Here is a 20,819-nt window from a genome sequence, read left to right as displayed (position 1 = left end):
GCAGATTGATTAAAAGTTCTTTGGAAGAGAGCAAGCAATCTCTGTGAGTGATTTCTGTTGCACTGCTTGTCCATTATTTGTACACTTTTTTTGTTGTTGTTGTTGTTTCCCTTCAATGTGTATTATTTCAGATTCAGAAATTTTTTTAAAGGGTACGTGCGCCAGGAGTATTGACAATCGTGTGGGTGGCACAGTGACAAAGGTGATTACTTCTCCTGCTTCCCACCAATCAACATTCGTGTATAACTGGTGGCAGTGGTACAGCCAGTACAAAATTTGTGTGTTCTCCCCAGGTTTGCCGATTTGGATCACATGATCTGCTATATCCTGTACATTACTAGTGCTATAAACATCCATCCATCCATCCATTTTCCAACCCGCTGAATCCGAACACAGGGTCACGGGGGTCCGCTGGAGCCAATCCCAGCCAACACAGGGCACAAGGCAGGAACCAATCCTGGGCAGGACACAAACACACCCACACACCAGGGCCAATTTAGAATCGCCAGTCCACCTAACCAGCATGCCTTTGGACTATGGGAGGAAACCGGAGCTCCCGGAGGAAACCCACGCAGACACGGGGAGAACATGCAAGCTCCACGCAGGGAGGACCCGAAGCGAACCCGGGTTTCCTAACTGCGAGGCAGCAGCGCTACCACTGCGCCACCCTGCTATAAACATGAAACTTATAAAACACTACTTTTCAAATTTTCTGACCTGTCCTCCATGAGTGTGCTTTTCTACCTGCCGCCTTGTGGAGATGTTTGGGCATCTTTAGTTGTGGTTCCATCTTTTTGACCTTTATAGCACAGGCTATCATTTTGGTGTTGGTATTATGTTATCATTTTTAATTGGAATTGTTTCTCTCCTTGCTTAGCTTGGTAACAATTTGAGCACTTAAACCAAAGTGTGACTTTTTGCTTGACCCATGTCTTAAGTCTTTTAATACAGCTCTCTTGTGTTCAGCATACTATACAGTTAGGTCCATAAGTATTTGGACAGTAACACAATTTTCATAATTTTGGCTCTGTGCACTACCACAATGGATTTGAAATAAAACAGTCAAGATGTAATTGAAGTGAAGACTTTCTGCTTTTATTCAATGGGTTTAATGTAAATATTGTATGAACCAGTTTAAGAATAAGAGCCATTTTTTACATGGTCCCCCATTTTCAGGGGCTCAAAAGTATTTGGGCATTTGACCGACAAGCTGTAAATAGCAAAGTGGGAGCAGTTTCCTCATTATTTCATTACCTATTAAGCAGGTAGAGTGTCTGGAGTTAATTTCAAGTGTGGTATTTGCATTTGTAAGCTGTTGCTGTGAATTCTCAATACGAGGTCCAAAGAGCTGGTCATGCAAGTAAAAACATGCCATTATTAGGCTGAGAAAACAAAACAAACCCATCAGAGAGAGAGAGAGCAGAAATACCAGGAGCGGTCAAATCAACCATTTGGTACTTTCCTAAAAAGAAGGAATGCAGTGGTGAACTCTACAACACCAGAAGGCTTGGACAACCATGGAACACAATTGTGCTGGATGATCACAGAATTCTTTCTTTAAGAAGAAAATCCCCTTCACGACATCTAGCCAAACCAAGAACACTCTCCAGGAGATAGACATATCATTGACGAAGTCTACAATCAAGAGAAGACTTTGTAAAAGTAAAGACCAGAGGGTTTACCACAAGGTGTTAAGCACTCCTTGGACAAAGAAAACTAAGATGAATATGCACCAGAATGATGGATAGAAAAGAGTGTGGAGAATGGAAGGAATGGCATGGCTCATGATCTGATGAATACAGCATCATCTATGAAACATGGTGTAAGCAGTTTTATGGCATGGACGTGCATAACTGCGAATGGAAGTGGGTCAGAAGGATGAATTCTGAAGTGTACAGGTTTACCAAAGTGTACTGAATACTGTCTGCTCAGATTCAGGAAAATTGCAAAACTGAAAGGACGACGCTTCATGGTACAGATGGACAATGAGCCAAAACATACTGTGACAACAAACAAACCAAGTGCATTTCAATGCAAAGTAGTGAAATATTCTTATTAGGCCAACTCTGTTAACTGGCCTCAACCCAGTTGGACAGGCATTCTACTTTGCACCCTTGTCTGTAAGTCCTGCATCTTCAATTAATGGCCCTGTATTGCACAAGTACGACAAAGATGGTTTGCAAGTGTCGGCAGTGTGCCATCATTTGTAGGTCACTTATTAGCTAGTGGGGGTGTTCTGTGATTTTAAAAGAATTGAGCATTGCACGCACAATTATCACCTGTGAATGAACCGCCAAAATTTGCATTCCTGCAAGTTCCTTGCTGCGAGCGGAGTGTTCGTAAGGGTTAAAAACTTTTTGTAAGAGAATAGAATTTGGACCTTGCAATGATACATACAGAAGGGCGAGGTCTAGTATTCATTTCTGTGCAAGGCCTGATCATGGAACATCACTAATTTTAAGGTTGGTTTGATATTTTTGCCAGCAGGGGATAAGGGATGCACCTGCTGCTTACACTCCGCCCATCTCTCCTGCTGGAAGTAGCATAGGAATTTTAACTGTGCAAAGCATCTGTTTTTGAACTGCATTGCAGGCATTATCTGGGACAGGGCTCTTTGACTGTGTGTTATTGCTTAGCAGTGTGCCAGCACCCATTGCTTTAGGTGGTCTCCAATCCCCCAAACCACTTGATCATTGATTGTGTGTCATTTCCTTGTGGCGCTTGATGCTTCCCCATCCCCTAGATCATTAGTTGCGTTTCTAAACTTCACAAGTGACACATTTACAAGATTATTGATATTTATAAAGGTAAATTGCTCAATTTATATGCACCAAATTAAAAGCTTATTATATTTTGAGTTCAATTTGCTCATCCGCAGTACTGTATTTTGTTCAATTTGTAGTTCAAAAACCAGAAATTTTGACTTCTTCATCTTCAAATATATTGCTTTTGTATGGGGTGCAGACATAAATCGAACATTTTCTAAGGGTCGGTGCATAGAAAAGGCTGGAAACCGCTGTACTAATGTGTGCATTGTTTAATGTTTATTTACTGTACTCTTGTTTTCCCTCCCACATCCCAAAGATGACTTGATTACGAACCAACAAATTTATTTTATATGGTACATGTCTCTTTATAGTGAATGCAATAGTAGTATAGGAGCGTCACTATTATACATCATCAGATTTTGACAGGTGTATGTCCCGCCCCCTTGGCATTTCCGGTACCCACCTGCTGCCACCTGTTTAATGGGCATTTCCCCCCGCGGTCTGATCTCTGCCTGTTGTTGGGTGCGCTGTTTAACCGGCATCGGACCTTTTGTCAGTCGTGCGCAAGGAAAATGGTCGGCCGATCTTAGCCTTGATGCTAAAACTGGGGGCTGATCATCTTTGTGAGCCGAGACGGGGCCTTTGGGAGCCTGTAAGGTGTCATAAAAGGTAAGTCATCAATGGGAGCAGACATCCTGCTCCTATCTGCTTGCAGCTCGGGGTGTGTACAGAGAGTACAGAGCGCGTGATTGACAGATCCCGTGAGAGAGGATGTACAAGAAAACTTTAGAGAGAATCTATGACACACCCAAGGAACCTGGCAGTACAGCCCAAAACACCCCTTGAGCATCCCGTTACCTCACCCACCTTGTAAAACCATGCCCTTTATAAAGCAAGGCATATGCCCAAGTGTTTAAAACAATAACTTTCAGAGTGGATGTACAAGGAAAGGTTTAAGAGGGAATCTAGGACACATCCAGGGAAAAAAAACCTGGCAGTGCGTCCCAAACACACCCATGGGTATAGCGTTACTTTGCCCACCATGTAAAAAACCATGCCCTTTATAAAGCAAGGCATATGGTAGATGCCCAAGTGTTTAAAACAATAACTTTCAGAGTGATGTACAAGGAAAAAGGTTTTAGAGAGAGTCTATGACACACCCAAGGAACCTGGCAGTACAGCCCAAAACACCTCTTGAGCATCCGTTTACCTTGCCCACCTTGTAAAACCATGCCCTTTATAAAGCAAGGCATATTTCAGATACCAAAAGTGATTTAAAACAACAAGTTTTATTCAATGATTCAAAAAAAGATGCCAAAGTGTCTTAAAACAACAAATTTTATTGAAGCAAAATTCCAAACATAGCAAAATAAGATCTGGTCTTCACTTTGAGTTACAAATTGTTTGCTATACATTAAAATTGTTTAAACTATGACTAAAAGCAGGAGAAACAGCCGTAAAATAATCACACAAGCTTAATTGTATAAAGATTTGCAATTCACTTGAAAAGAAAAAAAAACACAAGAAAATGTATACATATAGGGGTACGCAAATGAAAATTCAAAACCTGGTCCAACAGTGAGTCGGTAATACACCTAAAATAAAAATGTTTAAGCCAGCAAATATACTTTATATATTTATATTTCACTAAATTATGCAAACCTATTTTCTGTTTGGAACAGAGCCGACCACATAAAGCTGGTCTTCACAGGCTGAATCAGTTTTGCATATCCATCAATGGGTCTCTCTCCTGCTCAAATTCAGCTATAACATCATCCACATCAATCTTGATAGCTTTACGAAAACAAGGGAGATTGTACATTTTAACAAAGCACGCACACAGGACACAAATCTATCTTTTCTAGCCCTTTTGAGCATAAATAAGCTATGTCTATATGCAATAATTGGTTATATTACAAAATGTGTCCATCTGGTATGCATTTTTTCTCTTGACATTCCATACATTTTTCCACTAAATGTTCAACAGAGCTAAACACATAAGCCCAAATGACTGAGCGACCAATATGGTCATAATGAATCTTTATTAGATATAATAAAAGGAGAAAACCTTCTATAGGTTGCATTACGTGTCACGCTGGGCAGGGACCTGGTTTTCCTTGTTCTAGCTGCCGAGTCTCGGTTCCTCTGACAACAGAAACAAAACACAAACAGTTAGCCGACAGAAAATATAACTCAAACAGATCTTGTTTAGCATGGATAATGCAATTTGCTTAGGTTTCTGTAAATTAATGTTGGTTTTAAAAATAACAGTAATGGTGATTAGAGACAAGTTCAAAAGCTGCTGTCCGAATCTTGGACTTTGTTGCATGGTCTTTTGTATAAGCCGAAAGTGTTTACTTCAGCAACAAACTGCTTCAGACAGTTTAGTATGAATTTTACTCGGTTTCACAATTCTTAAGCCACACAAGGCTTTAACCAAATAAAACACCGTGTGTATTAATCTTTAAATACTGATCTGTCGACAGATGCTGGAAACACAAGGTGTATTTCCTCAGGATCAGATTCTAGTAAAAGACAAGTGTGCCCATCCTGAGATTCGAACCCAAACGGCATGCTAAACAAGACCCAGTTAATACATCTTACACAGGTGCAGAACACGTAAGCTACAACAGACTTTACATAATGCTTCATTAAAATCAATCCGGCTCTGTGACTGCGATGGCTGACAAGTGTTTGAGAAAATACACAGGTCTTGAGACTTCCGCCTTGAAGTTGAACAATCTTTCACACTGTGCTTAAATACGTCACTGGCCATCGTCACTCTATGGGGGAAAAAAAGAAAAGAAATGTCAAGCAAAAAACGTGTTGGAATGGATGAGTGAACAATACACTTACAGTATGCACAAACAAGCACAGCTGAGGTTCAAGAGAAACAGAACAATTGTTTCAATGATCAATTACCAGTAGCAAGTAGATTTAGCAGAGATGTCTTATTACTCAAAATTCAATGATGGATATAAAATTTATCCTCACTTGTATCAATGTGCTCTCAAAATATGCTTGGGCTGTGTAAATAAAAGGCCAAGACAGTTTCTCTGGGTTTTAGTTTGATCTTTAGACAGAGTCGAGTTCCTAAAAAGCTACATACAGGCCAAGGCAAAAAAATTTATAACACATTGGTACAAAAACTTCTAAGACAGAACAATATTGTACATTTGTACATTTGTCACGAACAGCGATGTAAAGGCCAGCATAGTAAAACGGTTCAAAAGCACCTTAAAATCCAAAATGTGGAAATATTTTACATATGCCAATACTTTTCGGTATATAGATGTCCGTCAGACGTTCTGCAGAGTTATAACCACAGTTTACACACCACGATTAAAACAAGACCTGTAGATGTGACTCCTGAAAATGCCCGAGTGTTTGGAAAACAATCTATGGTAGGGCCGGGCAAAGAAAATCTACTCCGTGCACTTTGAAAATAGGTGATCATGTCCGAGTTTCAAAATTAAAAGTGTATTCGAAAAGGCTATGAGCAGTGGTTTATAGATGAGATATTTATTATCGTTGACTCTTTTAAAATGAATCAAACCTGTCTATAAACTAAGGTTACCCAGGTGATGAAATTAAAGAGATTTTATGCAGAAGAGTTAAAAAAATAAAGCCCCGATGCTAACCAGGTGTATACCGCATCCAGAAAATTCTAACCACTCACGGGCAGGCGTGGTAGAAACAAGCATGTGTTGGCAAAATGGCTTGGTTGGGACAAGAAATTTAACAGTTGGGTCAAGACTTCAGAAGTGAAAGACAAGGAGTTGAGAAACCAAGAAAAAATGTCTAAAGTCAGAAGTGCATTTTATATAACACTGCTGAGTAATTCATCGGCCAGAACTTTTCCCAACACAACAGCATCATTAACCATTCAGGTAGCCAAGACAATAAAACAGCCCAGAGACTGGAAAGTGGCACTGGTGGAACTGACTTACCCACAAATGTTCAATTCCATCACCCAGGAAGCACCATTTACACTAATGAATGAGGAAACAAGAGAGTATGAAGTGACAGACCCAGAGACAGGATGTACCAGAAGGTTTCAGAGAGAGAATCTATTACACACCCAAGGAAACTGGCAGTGCAGCCCAAACACACCATGGGCATCCCATTACCTCAGCCACCTTCCAAACCATACCCTTTATAAAGCAAATCATAAAGTAAACACCAAGGTGTCTTAAAAACAATAACTTTATTGTATATTTCAAGGACACACACAGTTTGCATCCTTTACCTCATGATCTAACCCAACCCATCTGTTATAACAGGATACATAAAGGGAGAGAAAAAAAAGGATATCAAAGTATCTTAAAACAACAAGTTTATTGAAGCAAAATTCCAAACATAGCAATTAACACGTAGTCTTTGCTTTCAGAGTTACACACTGTGTGCTATACATTATATATATATTTTTTACATGTATGAATAAAGCAGGAGAAACAGCAGGAAAATATTCACTGATACATACAGTATATGATGTGGGCATCATAAATGTTTATGTTGGTGTAATGCACTCCTAGACAATAATGTTTTGTACTGTATGTTGCAAACTTCATTGAAAAGATTCCTTGAGCATTCTGTTCATAAATTTGTCAAAAGAGACTTTGGGTAAATTACAGTATGAAACTGCTTAGGAAAATTATACAAACAAGCTTGTGTGAATGAGATCAGTAACCCATTTGAAAAGAAACAAAAACACAATTGTATACAAGTATGAGAACACAATCTAATTGCAAACCAGGTCCAAACCTATCAGTGAACCAATAATACCCCTAAATAAAAGTGTTTAATTCAGCACATGTTTAATATATTTGTATTTCACCAAATTATGCAAGCCTATTTTCTCTGTTTGGAACAGAGCCGACCACTAAAAGATGGTCCTCACAGGCTGAATCAGTTGTGCATAAGCATCAACGGGTATCTCTCCCTGCTCAAACACCGACAGAACATCATCCTGCACCTTTCTCTTGACAGATTTAAGAAAACAGGGGAGATTACACATTTTTAGCATAGCACAGACACAGGACACAAGTCTAGCCTTTCTACCCCTTTGGAGCATAAATAAGCTAGGTCTATAAGCCCAAGAACGTTTTTAGACAGGCATAGATCCAAATTACCTGTTTAGATTTCTCTGGTTCATGTTCTACCGACTGGTTATCTTCTATAATGATGACACCGGTCTCTGCTTTAGCGGTATGTTTTGTTGTTGCAGAATCCATGTTTTGCTTCTTTCTAGTAAAAGAAAACAGATAATGGTGTGTCTCGGGGATGGACCAGCAAGCTCCAATGCCACGAGGGACCAGCGAGAACGCTCGACTGGCCAAGCGACACAGGGACACGGGTAAGCTGGGATCGGCAAGATCCGATGCCGACGGACCAGCGAGGGCACTCGCCTGTCCAAGCGACACAGGGACTATGGTTAGCGTGAGCCAGTTAAAACCTTGCAAAAGTGGTGGACTCAGCCAACCAACTTAAGCTCGGTCAAAGGAATTGTTAGCTGTAAAACAAGCGTTGGTGTCTCCTTTCTGACTTGGACAGCGGTGGACTCAGCCGACCTGCTAGGTCTCTGTCATAAGGAGATGGCTACCAGTGCTTGGTTTTAATCAAAGGAGAGACAGAAAATAAAAGGAGAGGAAAAAAGAAAGAAAGAAAGAAAGAAAGAAAGAAAACACAGCACAACTTACCCAATTCTTATTACTGAGGAGCCGGGCCTTTGGGTCCAAATATCTGTACTTAAATATGCTTTTGGGCGAGGCTTTTACAACGCTGGGGCCAATCAAAACGTTTTAAGAAAAGATTTTTTAAGATAACCCGCCAACATATTTTTAACCAATCAACAAACACATGCCGCATGTTAAGCTAGCCAATGGAATTACACCATGCTGGTTCGGGCGTGTGCTGAGTGCATCCAGCGCTTCCCAAATTCAGAACCGACAATCAGGATACACACCAGGCAGCTGTGATGTGAATGGTCTCATATGGCTAAAAGGCAATATGGCGCGACTGAATAAATGTGTGAACTGGTCTGTCAATGAAAACGGTGTTAGCATATGAATTTAACAGTAACAGACAAAATCTTTGTAATACTGCACATGCAATGGTGGCGCACTCTAACCCAGGAGATCTGGTTTTGCGATTGGGGACGAGAGCAAAAATAAGACGGATCTATCTATCTATCTATCTATCTATCTATCTATCTATCTATCTATCTATATATCTATATTATGATTAAAATATGAATGTGTGTTATTCTAACATAGCCCCATAAACAATTAGTAAAAAAAATGGAATGCTTTTCTTGTCATTCTTAATAAACACAATTTAATTTATAATACGCCTAGAAGTTGGTAAGACACGCTAGGGCTAATGGTTTTGTAAATAAATAAAAATCCGTAACGCTTTAATATTTATATATAAGTCATGAATGTGTGTACACGTTTAATTAGTCTTTTCATTCCTGGCATGATTAACTTGTACCTTTAAAAAGAAGAAAATGCATTATTTTGGTGCATAGCACCCATTTATTAAGTAACTAGGATATGTTAAGGAAAAAGAAGCAGCGTTGCTACTCTCTGTATTGGCCCGTGGCGCATGTATAGAGCTGTCGCTTTCTAAATCAGCACATCGGGGTTCGCACCTGGACAGTACAATATGACATTGACTCTTAAAATGTGTATGTTATTATGACCTTACATTAGGCCTACGGTGTGTCATTCTTTTATAGACACATAAATGAAAAGGTAAAATGGAATTCTTTTGTCGTTATTCTTAATACGCGCAATTTAATTTATGATAGGCCTAGAAGTTGGTAAGTCACGCTGGGGCAGACGGTCTTGTAAATAAATAAATAAATAAAAACCCGGTAACGCGTTAATATTTATGTATATATAGGTCATGATGGTGTGCACGTGTAATTTGACTTTTTATCCCTGGCATGATTAACTTGTGCCTTAAAATAAGAATAAGAAGAAAAAAATGAACCAGAGCAGCGCATGCGTGTGTTGTCCGGTGGCGCACCCGTAGAGCTGTCACTTTCTTAAGATAGGGGATCTGGGTTCGAGTCCGGGCAGACAACAAAAGTAAAACATTGACTTTTCAAATGTGTATATGATTATGCATTACTGTATGTTATTCTATTATAGCCAAGTAAACTAAGTGGTCAAATGGAATTCTAGCAGGAGTTTGAAATGAGTAATAGATTTTTACTCGAAGGCAGATAGGAAGAGCATGCCAAATTTTAGGGGCCATCACACTGAAAGTTCTGCCACCCATAGTTACAAACCTGTATTTAGCTACGGTGAGTAAATTAGCGTCACGATGATCTTAAATCCTCACCCAGGGTAATCCGAAACACGTTTCTAACGGTTCAAAATCCTTATAAATAATTTTTCTTTACAAAAAGTAACACTCGTCAGGGGGACACTGGAATCTGTTGCTGCTCTTTAAGATGAGGCGAGTGTAGAGGGCCTTGTTGGAACATTCTAGATGTACTCTATTACATAAAATGAAATGATAAAATTCATTGGAATATACGTTTCATCGTCTGTCTATAAGTGATAACGGTGGAACATTCCAGAGGTATTACATATAATAAATGATGCAATTTAATTGTAGCACCTGTTTTACAGTTATGTTTCACCATGTGTCCATAAACGATAACAGCTGATTACGTCATGTTTGGTGGTTATTGGTCTATTATATATAACATGGACGGAATTACACATTAAATATTTTATGCATTTTGCATTATGGAGCATTATGGCTCGCTTCTTAGATTCGGATGAAACTGATGATCACCTTTCCGATTGCCACAGAATTAAGATTTGTATATTATATATTCATGCATAATTAGTGAAAAAAACTTACTTTGTCCCGGTCTGGAGATTGCTCCCGAAGGGATATAATGCTATTTGTATGTACAAAGTCAATTTTAAAATACCGCCACAATATTTCTTACCAGGATTTTCAGCACGTGAGAAATTGCTTGAATCTCTATTGATGACTGTCTCGCCGAAAAAGAGCACCATAAAGGAACCCTTACACGTCTTAACGACATTATTAGTATGACAGATCCCAGGTACGAAAACAAAACAAAAACAAAATAAATAAATAAATAAACATTGGTTGTTTAACGAATCCTTTCATTATTAAAACCGATCTGGATGCTGTAAGTATTTGTTCAACCAACAAGCAGTGGGGCCTGTGTTCAGTCCAGGGCCACTGTTCATTGCTTGAGCTCAATGGACCGCAGCGATAAGACCCTTGCTGGCCAAGGGCCTCACAAATGGGCACACGGTAGAAAAAGAGGATGGGCGTGTGTGATTATTGGGGCCCATCGGCGAGCTGAGTGAACGGATGTACGTGTTAGTATTGTATAACAGCGAATAAGATTGTGTTTGCAACACTTTTATATTGCAAGGTGTGCGCTGGAGAAAAAATATATTACTACGATTTCACGAGTTTATATCCTTAAGTGAAGAAAACCAAAAGATATCCACTTTTTGTACATACAAATAGCATTATATCCCCTTCAGCAATCTCCAGACCGGGACAAAGTAAGTTTTTTTCACTAATTATGCATGAATATATAATATACAAATCTTAATTCTGTGGCAATCGGAAAGGTGATCATCAGTTTCATCCGAATCTAAGAAGCGAGCCATAATGCTCCATAATGCAAAATGCATAAAATATTTAATGTGTAATTCCGTCCATGTTATATATAATAGACCAATAACCACCAAACATGACGTAATCAGCTGTTATCGTTTATGGACACATGGTGAAACATAACTGTAAAACAGGTGCTACAATTAAATTGCATCATTTATTATATGTAATACCTCTGGAATGTTCCACCGTTATCACTTATAGACAGACGATGAAACGTATATTCCAATGAATTTTATCATTTCATTTTATGTAATAGAGTACATCTAGAATGTTCCAACAAGGCCCTCTACACTCGCCTCATCTTAAAGAGCAGCAACAGATTCCAGTGTCCCCCTGACGAGTGTTACTTTTTGTAAAGAAAAATTATTTATAAGGATTTTGAACCGTTAGAAACGTGTTTCGGATTACCCTGGGTGAGGATTTAAGATCATCGTGACGCTAATTTACTCACCGTAGCTAAATACAGGTTTGTAACTATGGGTGGCAGAACTTTCAGTGTGATGGCCCCTAAAATTTGGCATGCTCTTCCTATCTGCCTTCCGAGTAAAATCTATTACTCATTTCAAACTCCTGCTAGAATTCCATTTGACCACTTAGTTTACTTGGCTATAATAGAATAACATACAGTAATGCATAATCATATACACATTTGAAAAGTCAATGTTTTACTTTTGTTGTCTGCCCGGACTCGAACCCAGATCCCCTATCTTAAGAAAGTGACAGCTCTACGGGTGCGCCACCGGACAACACACGCATGCGCTGCTCTGGTTCATTTTTTTCTTCTTATTCTTATTTTAAGGCACAAGTTAATCATGCCAGGGATAAAAAGTCAAATTACACGTGCACACCATCATGACCTATATATACATAAATATTAACGCGTTACCGGGTTTTATTTATTTATTTATTTACAAGACCGTCTGCCCCAGCGTGACTTACCAACTTCTAGGCCTATCATAAATTAAATTGCGCGTATTAAGAATAACGACAAAAGAATTCCATTTTACCTTTTCATTTATGTGTCTATAAAAGAATGACACACCGTAGGCCTAATGTAAGGTCATAATAACATACACATTTTAAGAGTCAATGCAATGACTGTAGGTGACCCGATTGCTATTTGGCGCATTATACAAGGCCAGGCCCAATGAGGTACAGGGGCTTTTTAAATTTAAAATAAATGGGTTTTGAAAAACATTTTTTTTAAATTTAAGTAATAGAGGATAAAGACATTTGTGTCACATCGCTTAAAAATCTCGGGGGGGGGGGGGGGGGGGGGGGGGGGGGGGGGGGGGGGGGGGGGGGGGGGGGGGGGGGGGGGGGGGGGGGGGGGGGGGGGGGGGGGGGGGGGGGGGGGGGGGGGGGGGGGGGGGGGGGGGGGGGGGTTTTTTTTTTTTTTTTTTTTTTTTTTTTTTTTTTTTTTTTTTTTCTTTCTTTCTTTCTTTCTTTCTTTTTTCCTCTCCTTTTATTTTCTGTCTCTCCTTTGATTAAAACCAAGCACTGGTAGCCATCTCCTTATGACAGAGACCTAGCAGGTCGGCTGAGTCCACCGCTGTCCAAGTCAGAAAGGAGACACCAACGCTTGTTTTACAGCTAACAATTCCTTTGACCGAGCTTAAGTTGGTTGGCTGAGTCCACCACTTTTGCAAGGTTTTAACTGGCTACGCTAACCATAGTCCCTGTGTCGCTTGGACAGGCGAGTGCCCTCGCTGGTCCGTCGCGGCATCGGATCTTGCCGATCCCAGCTTACCCGTGTCCCTGTGTCGCTTGGCCAGTCGAGCGTTCTCGCTGGTCCCTCGTGGCATTGGAGCTTGCTGGTCCATCCCGAGACACACCATTATCTGTTTTCTTTTACTAGAAAGAAGCAAAACATGGATTCTGCAACAACAAAACATACCGCTAAAGCAGAGACCGGTGTCATCATTATAGAAGATAACCAGTCGGTAGAACATGAACCAGAGAAATCTAAACAGGTAATTTGGATCTATGCCTGTCTAAAAACGTTCTTGGGCTTATAGACCTAGCTTATTTATGCTCCAAAGGGGTAGAAAGGCTAGACTTGTGTCCTGTGTCTGTGCTATGCTAAAATGTGTAATCTCCCTGTTTTCTTAAATCTGTCAAGAGAAAGGTGCAGGATGATGTTCTGTCGGTGTTTGAGCAGGGAGAGATACCCGTTGATGCTTATGCACAACTGATTCAGCCTGTGAGGACCATCTTTTAGTGGTCGGCTCTGTTCCAAACAGAGAAAATAGGCTTGCATAATTTGGTGAAATACAAATATATTAAACATGTGCTGAATTAAACACTTTTATTTAGGGGTATTATTGGTTCACTGATAGGTTTGGACCTGGTTTGCAATTAGATTGTGTTCTCATACTTGTATACAATTGTGTTTTTGTTTCTTTTCAAATGGGTTACTGATCTCATTCACACAAGCTTGTTTGTATAATTTTCCTAAGCAGTTTCATACTGTAATTTACCCAAAGTCTCTTTTGACAAATTTATGAACAGAATGCTCAAGGAATCTTTTCAATGAAGTTTGCAACATACAGTACAAAACATTATTGTCTAGGAGTGCATTACACCAACATAAACATTTATGATGCCCACATCATATACTGTATGTATCAGTGAATATTTTCCTGCTGTTTCTCCTGCTTTATTCATACATGTAAAAATATATATATAATGTATAGCACACAGTGTGTAACTCTGAAAGCAAAGACTACGTGTTAATTGCTATGTTTGGAATTTTGCTTCAATAAACTTGTTGTTTTAAGATACTTTGATATCCTTTTTTTCTCTCCCTTTATGTATCCTGTTATAACAGATGGGTTGGGTTAGATCATGAGGTAAAGGATGCAAACTGTGTGTGTCCTTGAAATATACAATAAAGTTATTGTTTTTAAGACACCTTGGTGTTTACTTTATGATTTGCTTTATAAAGGGTATGGTTTGGAAGGTGGCTGAGGTAATGGGATGCCCATGGTGTGTTTGGGCTGCACTGCCAGTTTCCTTGGGTGTGTAATAGATTCTCTCTCTGAAACCTTCTGGTACATCCTGTCTCTGGGTCTGTCACTTCATACTCTCTTGTTTCCTCATTCATTAGTGTAAATGGTGCTTCCTGGGTGATGGAATTGAACATTTGTGGGTAAGTCAGTTCCACCAGTGCCACTTTCCAGTCTCTGGGCTGTTTTATTGTCTTGGCTACCTGAATGGTTAATGATGCTGTTGTGTTGGGAAAAGTTCTGGCCGATGAATTACTCAGCAGTGTTATATAAAATGCACTTCTGACTTTAGACATTTTTTCTTGGTTTCTCAACTCCTTGTCTTTCACTTCTGAAGTCTTGACCCAACTGTTAAATTTCTTGTCCCAACCAAGCCATTTTGCCAACACATGCTTGTTTCTACCACGCCTGCCCGTGAGTGGTTAGAATTTTCTGGATGCGGTATACACCTGGTTAGCATCGGGCTTTATTTTTGTAACTCTTCTGCATAAAATCTCTCTTTAATTTCATCACCTGGGTAACCTTATTTATAGACAGGTTTGATTCATTTTAAAAGAGTCAACGATAATAAATATCTCATCTATAAACCACTGCTCATAGCCTTTTCGAATACACTTTTAATTTTGAAACTCGGACATGATCACCTATTTTCAAAGTGCACGGAGTAGATTTTCTTTGCCCGCCCTACCATAGATTGTTTTCCAAACACTCGGGCATTTTCAGGAGTCACATCTACAGGTCTTGTTTTAATCGTGGTGTGTAAACTGTGGTTATAACTCTGCAGAACGTCTGACGGGACATCTATATACCGAAAAGTATTGGCATATGTAAAATATTTCCACATTTTGGATTTTAAGGTGCTTTTGAACCGTTTTACTATGCTGGCCTTTACATCGCTGTTCGTGACAAATGTACAAATGTACAATATTGTTCTGTCTTAGAAGTTTTGTACCAATGTGTTATAAATTTTTTGCCTTGGCCTGTATGTAGCTTTTTAGGAACTCGACTCTGTCTAAAGATCAAACTAAAACCCAGAGAAACTGTCTTGGCCTTTTATTTACACAGCCCAAGCATATTTTGAGAGCACATTGATACAAGTGAGGATAAATTTTATATCCATCATTGAATTTTGAGTAATAAGACATCTCTGCTAAATCTACTTGCTACTGGTAATTGATCATTGAAACAATTGTTCTGTTTCTCTTGAACCTCAGCTGTGCTTGTTTGTGCATACTGTAAGTGTATTGTTCACTCATCCATTCCAACACGTTTTTTGCTTGACATTTCTTTTCTTTTTTTCCCCATAGAGTGACGATGGCCAGTGACGTATTTAAGCACAGTGTGAAAGATTGTTCAACTTCAAGGCGGAAGTCTCAAGACCTGTGTATTTTCTCAAACACTTGTCAGCCATCGCAGTCACAGAGCCGGATTATTTTAATGAAGCATTATGTCAAGTCTGTTGTATCTTACGTGTTCTGCACCTGTGTAAGATGTATTAACTGGGTCTTGTTTAGCATGCCGTTTGGGTTCGAATCTCAGGATGGGCACACTTGTCTTTTACTAGAATGTGATCCTGAGGAAATACACCCTTGTGTTTCCAGCATCTGTCGACAGATCAGTATTTAAAGATTAATACACACGGTGTTTTATTTGGTTAAAGCCTTGTGTGGCTTAAGAATTGTGAAACCGAGTAAAATTCATACTAAACTGTCTGAAGCAGTTTGTTGCTGAAGTAAACACTTTCGCTTATACAAAAGACCATGCAACAAAGTCCAAGATTCGGACAGCAGCTTTTGAACTTGTCTCTAATCACCATTACTGTTATTTTTTAAAACCAACATTAATTTACAGAAACCTAAGCAAATTGCATTATCCATGCTAAACAAGATCTGTTTGAGTTATATTTTCTGTCGGCTAACTGTTTGTGTTTTGTTTCTGTTGTCAGAGGAACCAAGACTCGGCAGCTAGAACAAGGAAAACCAGGTCCCTGCCCAGCGTGACACGTAATGCAACCTATAGAAGGTTTTCTCCTTTTATTATATCTAATAAAGATTCATTATGACCATATTGGTCGCTCAGTCATTTGGGCTTATGTGTTTAGCTCTGTTGAACATTTAGTGGAAAATGTATGGAATGTCAAGAGAAAAAATGCATACCAGATGGACACATTTTGTAATATAACCAATTATTGCATATAGACATAGCTTATTTATGCTCAAAAGGGCTAGAAAAGATAGATTTGTGTCCTGTGTGCGTGCTTTGTTAAAATGTACAATCTCCCTTGTTTTCGTAAAGCTATCAAGATTGATGTGGATGATGTTATAGCTGAATTTGAGCAGGAGAGAGACCCATTGATGGATATGCAAAACTGATTCAGCCTGTGAAGACCAGCTTTATGTGGTCGGCTCTGTTCCAAACAGAAAATAGGTTTGCATAATTTAGTGAAATATAAATATATAAAGTATATTTGCTGGCTTAAACATTTTTATTTTAGGTGTATTACCGACTCACTGTTGGACCAGGTTTTGAATTTTCATTTCGCACCCTATATGTATACATTTTCTTGTGTTTTTTCTTTTCAAGTGAATTGCAAATCTTTATACAATTAAGCTTGTGTGATTATTTTACGGCTGTTTCTCCTGCTTTTAGTCATAGTTTAAACAATTTTAATGTATAGCAAACAATTTGTAACTCAAAGTGAAGACCAGATCTTATTTTGCTATGTTTGGAATTTTGCTTCAATAAAATTTGTTGTTTTTAAGACACTTTGGCATCTTTTTTTGAATCATTGAATAAAACTTGTTGTTTTAAATCACTTTTGGTATCTGAAATATGCCTTGCTTTATAAAGGGCATGGTTTTACAAGGTGGGCAAGGTAACGGATGCTCAAGAGGTGTTTTGGGCTGTACTGCCAGGTTCCTTGGGTGTGTCATAGACTCTCTCTAAAACCTTTTTCCTTGTACATCGACTCTGAAAGTTATTGTTTTAAACACTTGGGCATCTACCATATGCCTTGCTTTATAAAGGGCATGGTTTTTTACATGGTGGGCAAAGTAACGCTATACCCATGGGTGTGTTTGGGACGCACTGCCAGGTTTTTTTCCCTGGATGTGTCCTAGATTCCCTCTTAAACCTTTCCTTGTACATCCACTCTGAAAGTTATTGTTTTAAACACTTGGGCATATGCCTTGCTTTATAAAGGGCATGGTTTTACAAGGTGGGTGAGGTAACGGGATGCTCAAGGGGTGTTTTGGGCTGTACTGCCAGGTTCCTTGGGTGTGTCATAGATTCTCTCTAAAGTTTTCTTGTACATCCTCTCGCCGGGATCTGTCAATCACGCTCTCTGTACTCTCTGTACACACCCCCGAGCGCTGCAAGCAGATAGGAGCAGGATGTCTGCTCCGCCCCATTGATGACTTACCTTTTATGACACCTTACAGGCTCCCAAAGGTCCGTCTCGGATCACAAAGATGATCAGCCCCCAGTTTTAGCATCAAGGCTAAGATCGGCCGACCATTTTCCTTGCGCACGACTGACAAAAGGTCCGATGCCGGTTAAACAGCGCACCCAACAACAGGCAGAGATCAGACCGCGGGGGGAAATGCCCATTAAACAGGTGGCAGCAGGTGGGTACCGGAAATGCCAAGGGGGCGGGACATACACCTGTCAAAATCTGATGATGTATAATAGTGACGCTCCTATACTACTTGCAATCCCAGCACTCTTTATAAGCTCATATACATACTGCAGCTGTTCACATTTGTGTTTTATAGTTCGAACACTATGGGAAATCTCAAACTTAAAATTACCCTTTATGAGAAGGATCCAGGAATCATAGTGAACTAGTTACTATCCACCTCCAGGCAGTGCTCAGAATCCATTAAGAAGGCTAATAGAATGAAGGGTTATATAGCATGATGTCTAGAGTACAAGTCAAAGGAGGTTATAATTACGCTTTTTAACACACTGCTGAGGCCACACCTGCAGTACAGTGTGCCATTTTGATATCTGGGCTATAAAAAAGACATAGCATTACTAGAAACGTCCAGAGAAGAACAACTGGGCTGATTTCAGAACTTCAAGGGAGCAGTTATGAAGAGATTAAAGGAGTTTAATCTTTTCAGTTTAATCTAAAGGATGTTAAGATGAGGCATTACTGGAATGTTAAAAATTATGAAAAGAATTAGTAAAGTGGATTGAGACTATTTAAAATGAGTTCACCAAGACCATGGGGACAGTCTGAAAATTCAGGGTAAATTTCACATAAACCTTATGAATTTAGTCTTCTCACAGAGAACTATAGACACTTCCTAAGTATTGTGGTGGACAGAAGGACTCCAGGTACATCCACACCTTTGCATAATGTTGTTTTGGAGGAATTAAGTGGATAGGATTGAAGAGCTTTGTTGGTTTGTATGGCTTGTTCTGGTCAAAAATATTTCTAATATTTTAAAGTTGATAGACCTATCCTACTTGCAGTCTTATAAGTGGTTGTGTCCCAAATCTTATGCTCTACACTTAAGCCCCTTTATACATCTTTACTGTCAGGATGAACTGCAGAGTTCCTTGACTCAAAAACTTAAGGCTGAGAAAATAAATGGAGCGGCAGAAAACCTTTACAAACATTATTAATTTAAAGAACATACTCAAACACAATAGAGGCCTGAGGTGCTGGGGTTAAACAAAGTCTAAGAAATGAGAGACTGATTTAGTTTTATATGTTAGTAAGGCTTTTCTACAATGGCAGGGTTGGGGCTGATAAGTGATAAATAACAGGTTTTTTAAGAAGCACTGTGTGGACAGCCTGCAAAAAGCTTGTGAATAAGGAGGGAATAAATAATTTAATGGGCACTGATTATAGTTACAATTTCACACTGTCAAACCGAAAAGCATAAATAATGTCAAGAGTTTAGAAGAAAAGTAAATCGGATGATTTATCTTTCCACCTATGAAGCCCACTTAGTCCAATTAAGCATCACTAGACACTAGATCCTATCCACACAAAATTGCCATGAGGGTAAGCAATCTGGAGTGAATGTAATGATTTTTCCTGAAACTTCAGAATTTATGAGATGAGATTTTACTAATCTGACTTTCATCACATCTTTAATTACATTTTTGGGCAAGTGGATTAACAATAGACATAACTATAACAATATATAACAAGAACACGGGAACACAGTTGGAAACTTTATTAAGGGCAGATCACACAAAAATAAAAAATTTTTCTTTATTCAAGGAACCATACGCACATGGAATAAACAACAAAGTAGTGTAGTGAAGAATTGCATTTTAGAGACCTTGATTTTGTTTGGACAATCTACATCAGTGCTTTCCAAACTCTGTCCTGGGGACCAACTGTGGCTACAGGTTTTTGTTCCAACCAGATTTATAATCAGTGACATCACCTGATAACATTGATCTCATTTAATTAGCTGGTATTTTTTTCACTTATTCTACATTCTGAAAAGCACATTATCATGATTTTTACATTTATCAGACATTTAGAAATATTTCTGTTTTTGCTATAGATTTAAATGCTTAACTCTCTTTTGTTTTATTTCATCATATTTTGCCCTTTCTCTGTGCAGTTTTCCCCCTTCGTTGTATCTTATTAATGACAATTAAAAACAAGCATTGCATATCCCCAGGCAAACAACACTGAATAACCAAAGGCTGCAACTACTTTAGTACTCAATTCACTAATTAGTAAATAATCGATTAATTAAACAATTAGAACACCTGGAAAAGTAGAATAAAAATCAAGATGAAAATATTGTTAATATTTTTATTTTTATTTTATTTTTTTTTTACCAAACTTAATTTTCTAATTTCTATATTGTTCCCAAAACAGTGAATCTGGGAAATACCGGTTCACTTAATTAGCCCAGAAGCGGGTTGGAACAAAAACCTGCAGCCACAGTGGGTCCCCAAGACCGAGTTTGGGAAGCACTGATCCAGATGATTACAATGCATAAGCTCGTCTGGATGAATGGTCTGTTTTCGTTAGAACTTTTGTAATGTTCTAACATTAAACTTGCATTTTCTTATTTCTTAGATTACGGTGGCAAACCGAAGTCATTAAGTGCAACAGTGGCTACACCTGGTGACATACAACTCCGACTGCTTGATAAGAAAAGAACGCCCACAGAAGGACTGGTAATTGAATCATTTTCTTGCATGTTTCTTAAAATAATAATTTTTCTCCAATGTGCATTTTCGAAGGTGCTTGATTTTCGGAAAGACAGACTGAGATTTGCTATGAACTTTTGGACCATATGCAGTATCTTAGTTTTTTTTAGTTAACACCGTAATAGTTTATCACTTTTAGAAAACTGATAAATCTGACATACTG

The 20,819-nt window shown here is 38.9% G+C and overlaps 1 protein-coding gene across 2 annotated transcripts in view; it reads left to right on the top strand.

Annotated features, from left to right (window-relative positions):
* Positions 1-20,819, top strand: part of chst10 (carbohydrate sulfotransferase 10) — a 262,179-nt gene that overhangs the window by 95,732 nt on the left and 145,628 nt on the right. For both annotated transcript variants that reach the window (XM_039743942.1, XM_039743941.1), the window contains exon 3: positions 20,523-20,623. In XM_039743942.1, the coding sequence (XP_039599876.1) occupies positions 20,523-20,623 (101 nt within the window). The remainder of the gene's footprint in view (positions 1-20,522; positions 20,624-20,819) is intronic.

The sequence above is a fragment of the Polypterus senegalus genome, chromosome 2 (genome assembly GCF_016835505.1).
Source record: "Polypterus senegalus isolate Bchr_013 chromosome 2, ASM1683550v1, whole genome shotgun sequence".
In the NCBI taxonomy this organism is placed as follows: domain Eukaryota; kingdom Metazoa; phylum Chordata; class Cladistia; order Polypteriformes; family Polypteridae; genus Polypterus; species Polypterus senegalus.
This window is presented reverse-complemented; position numbering and strand designations above follow the sequence as displayed.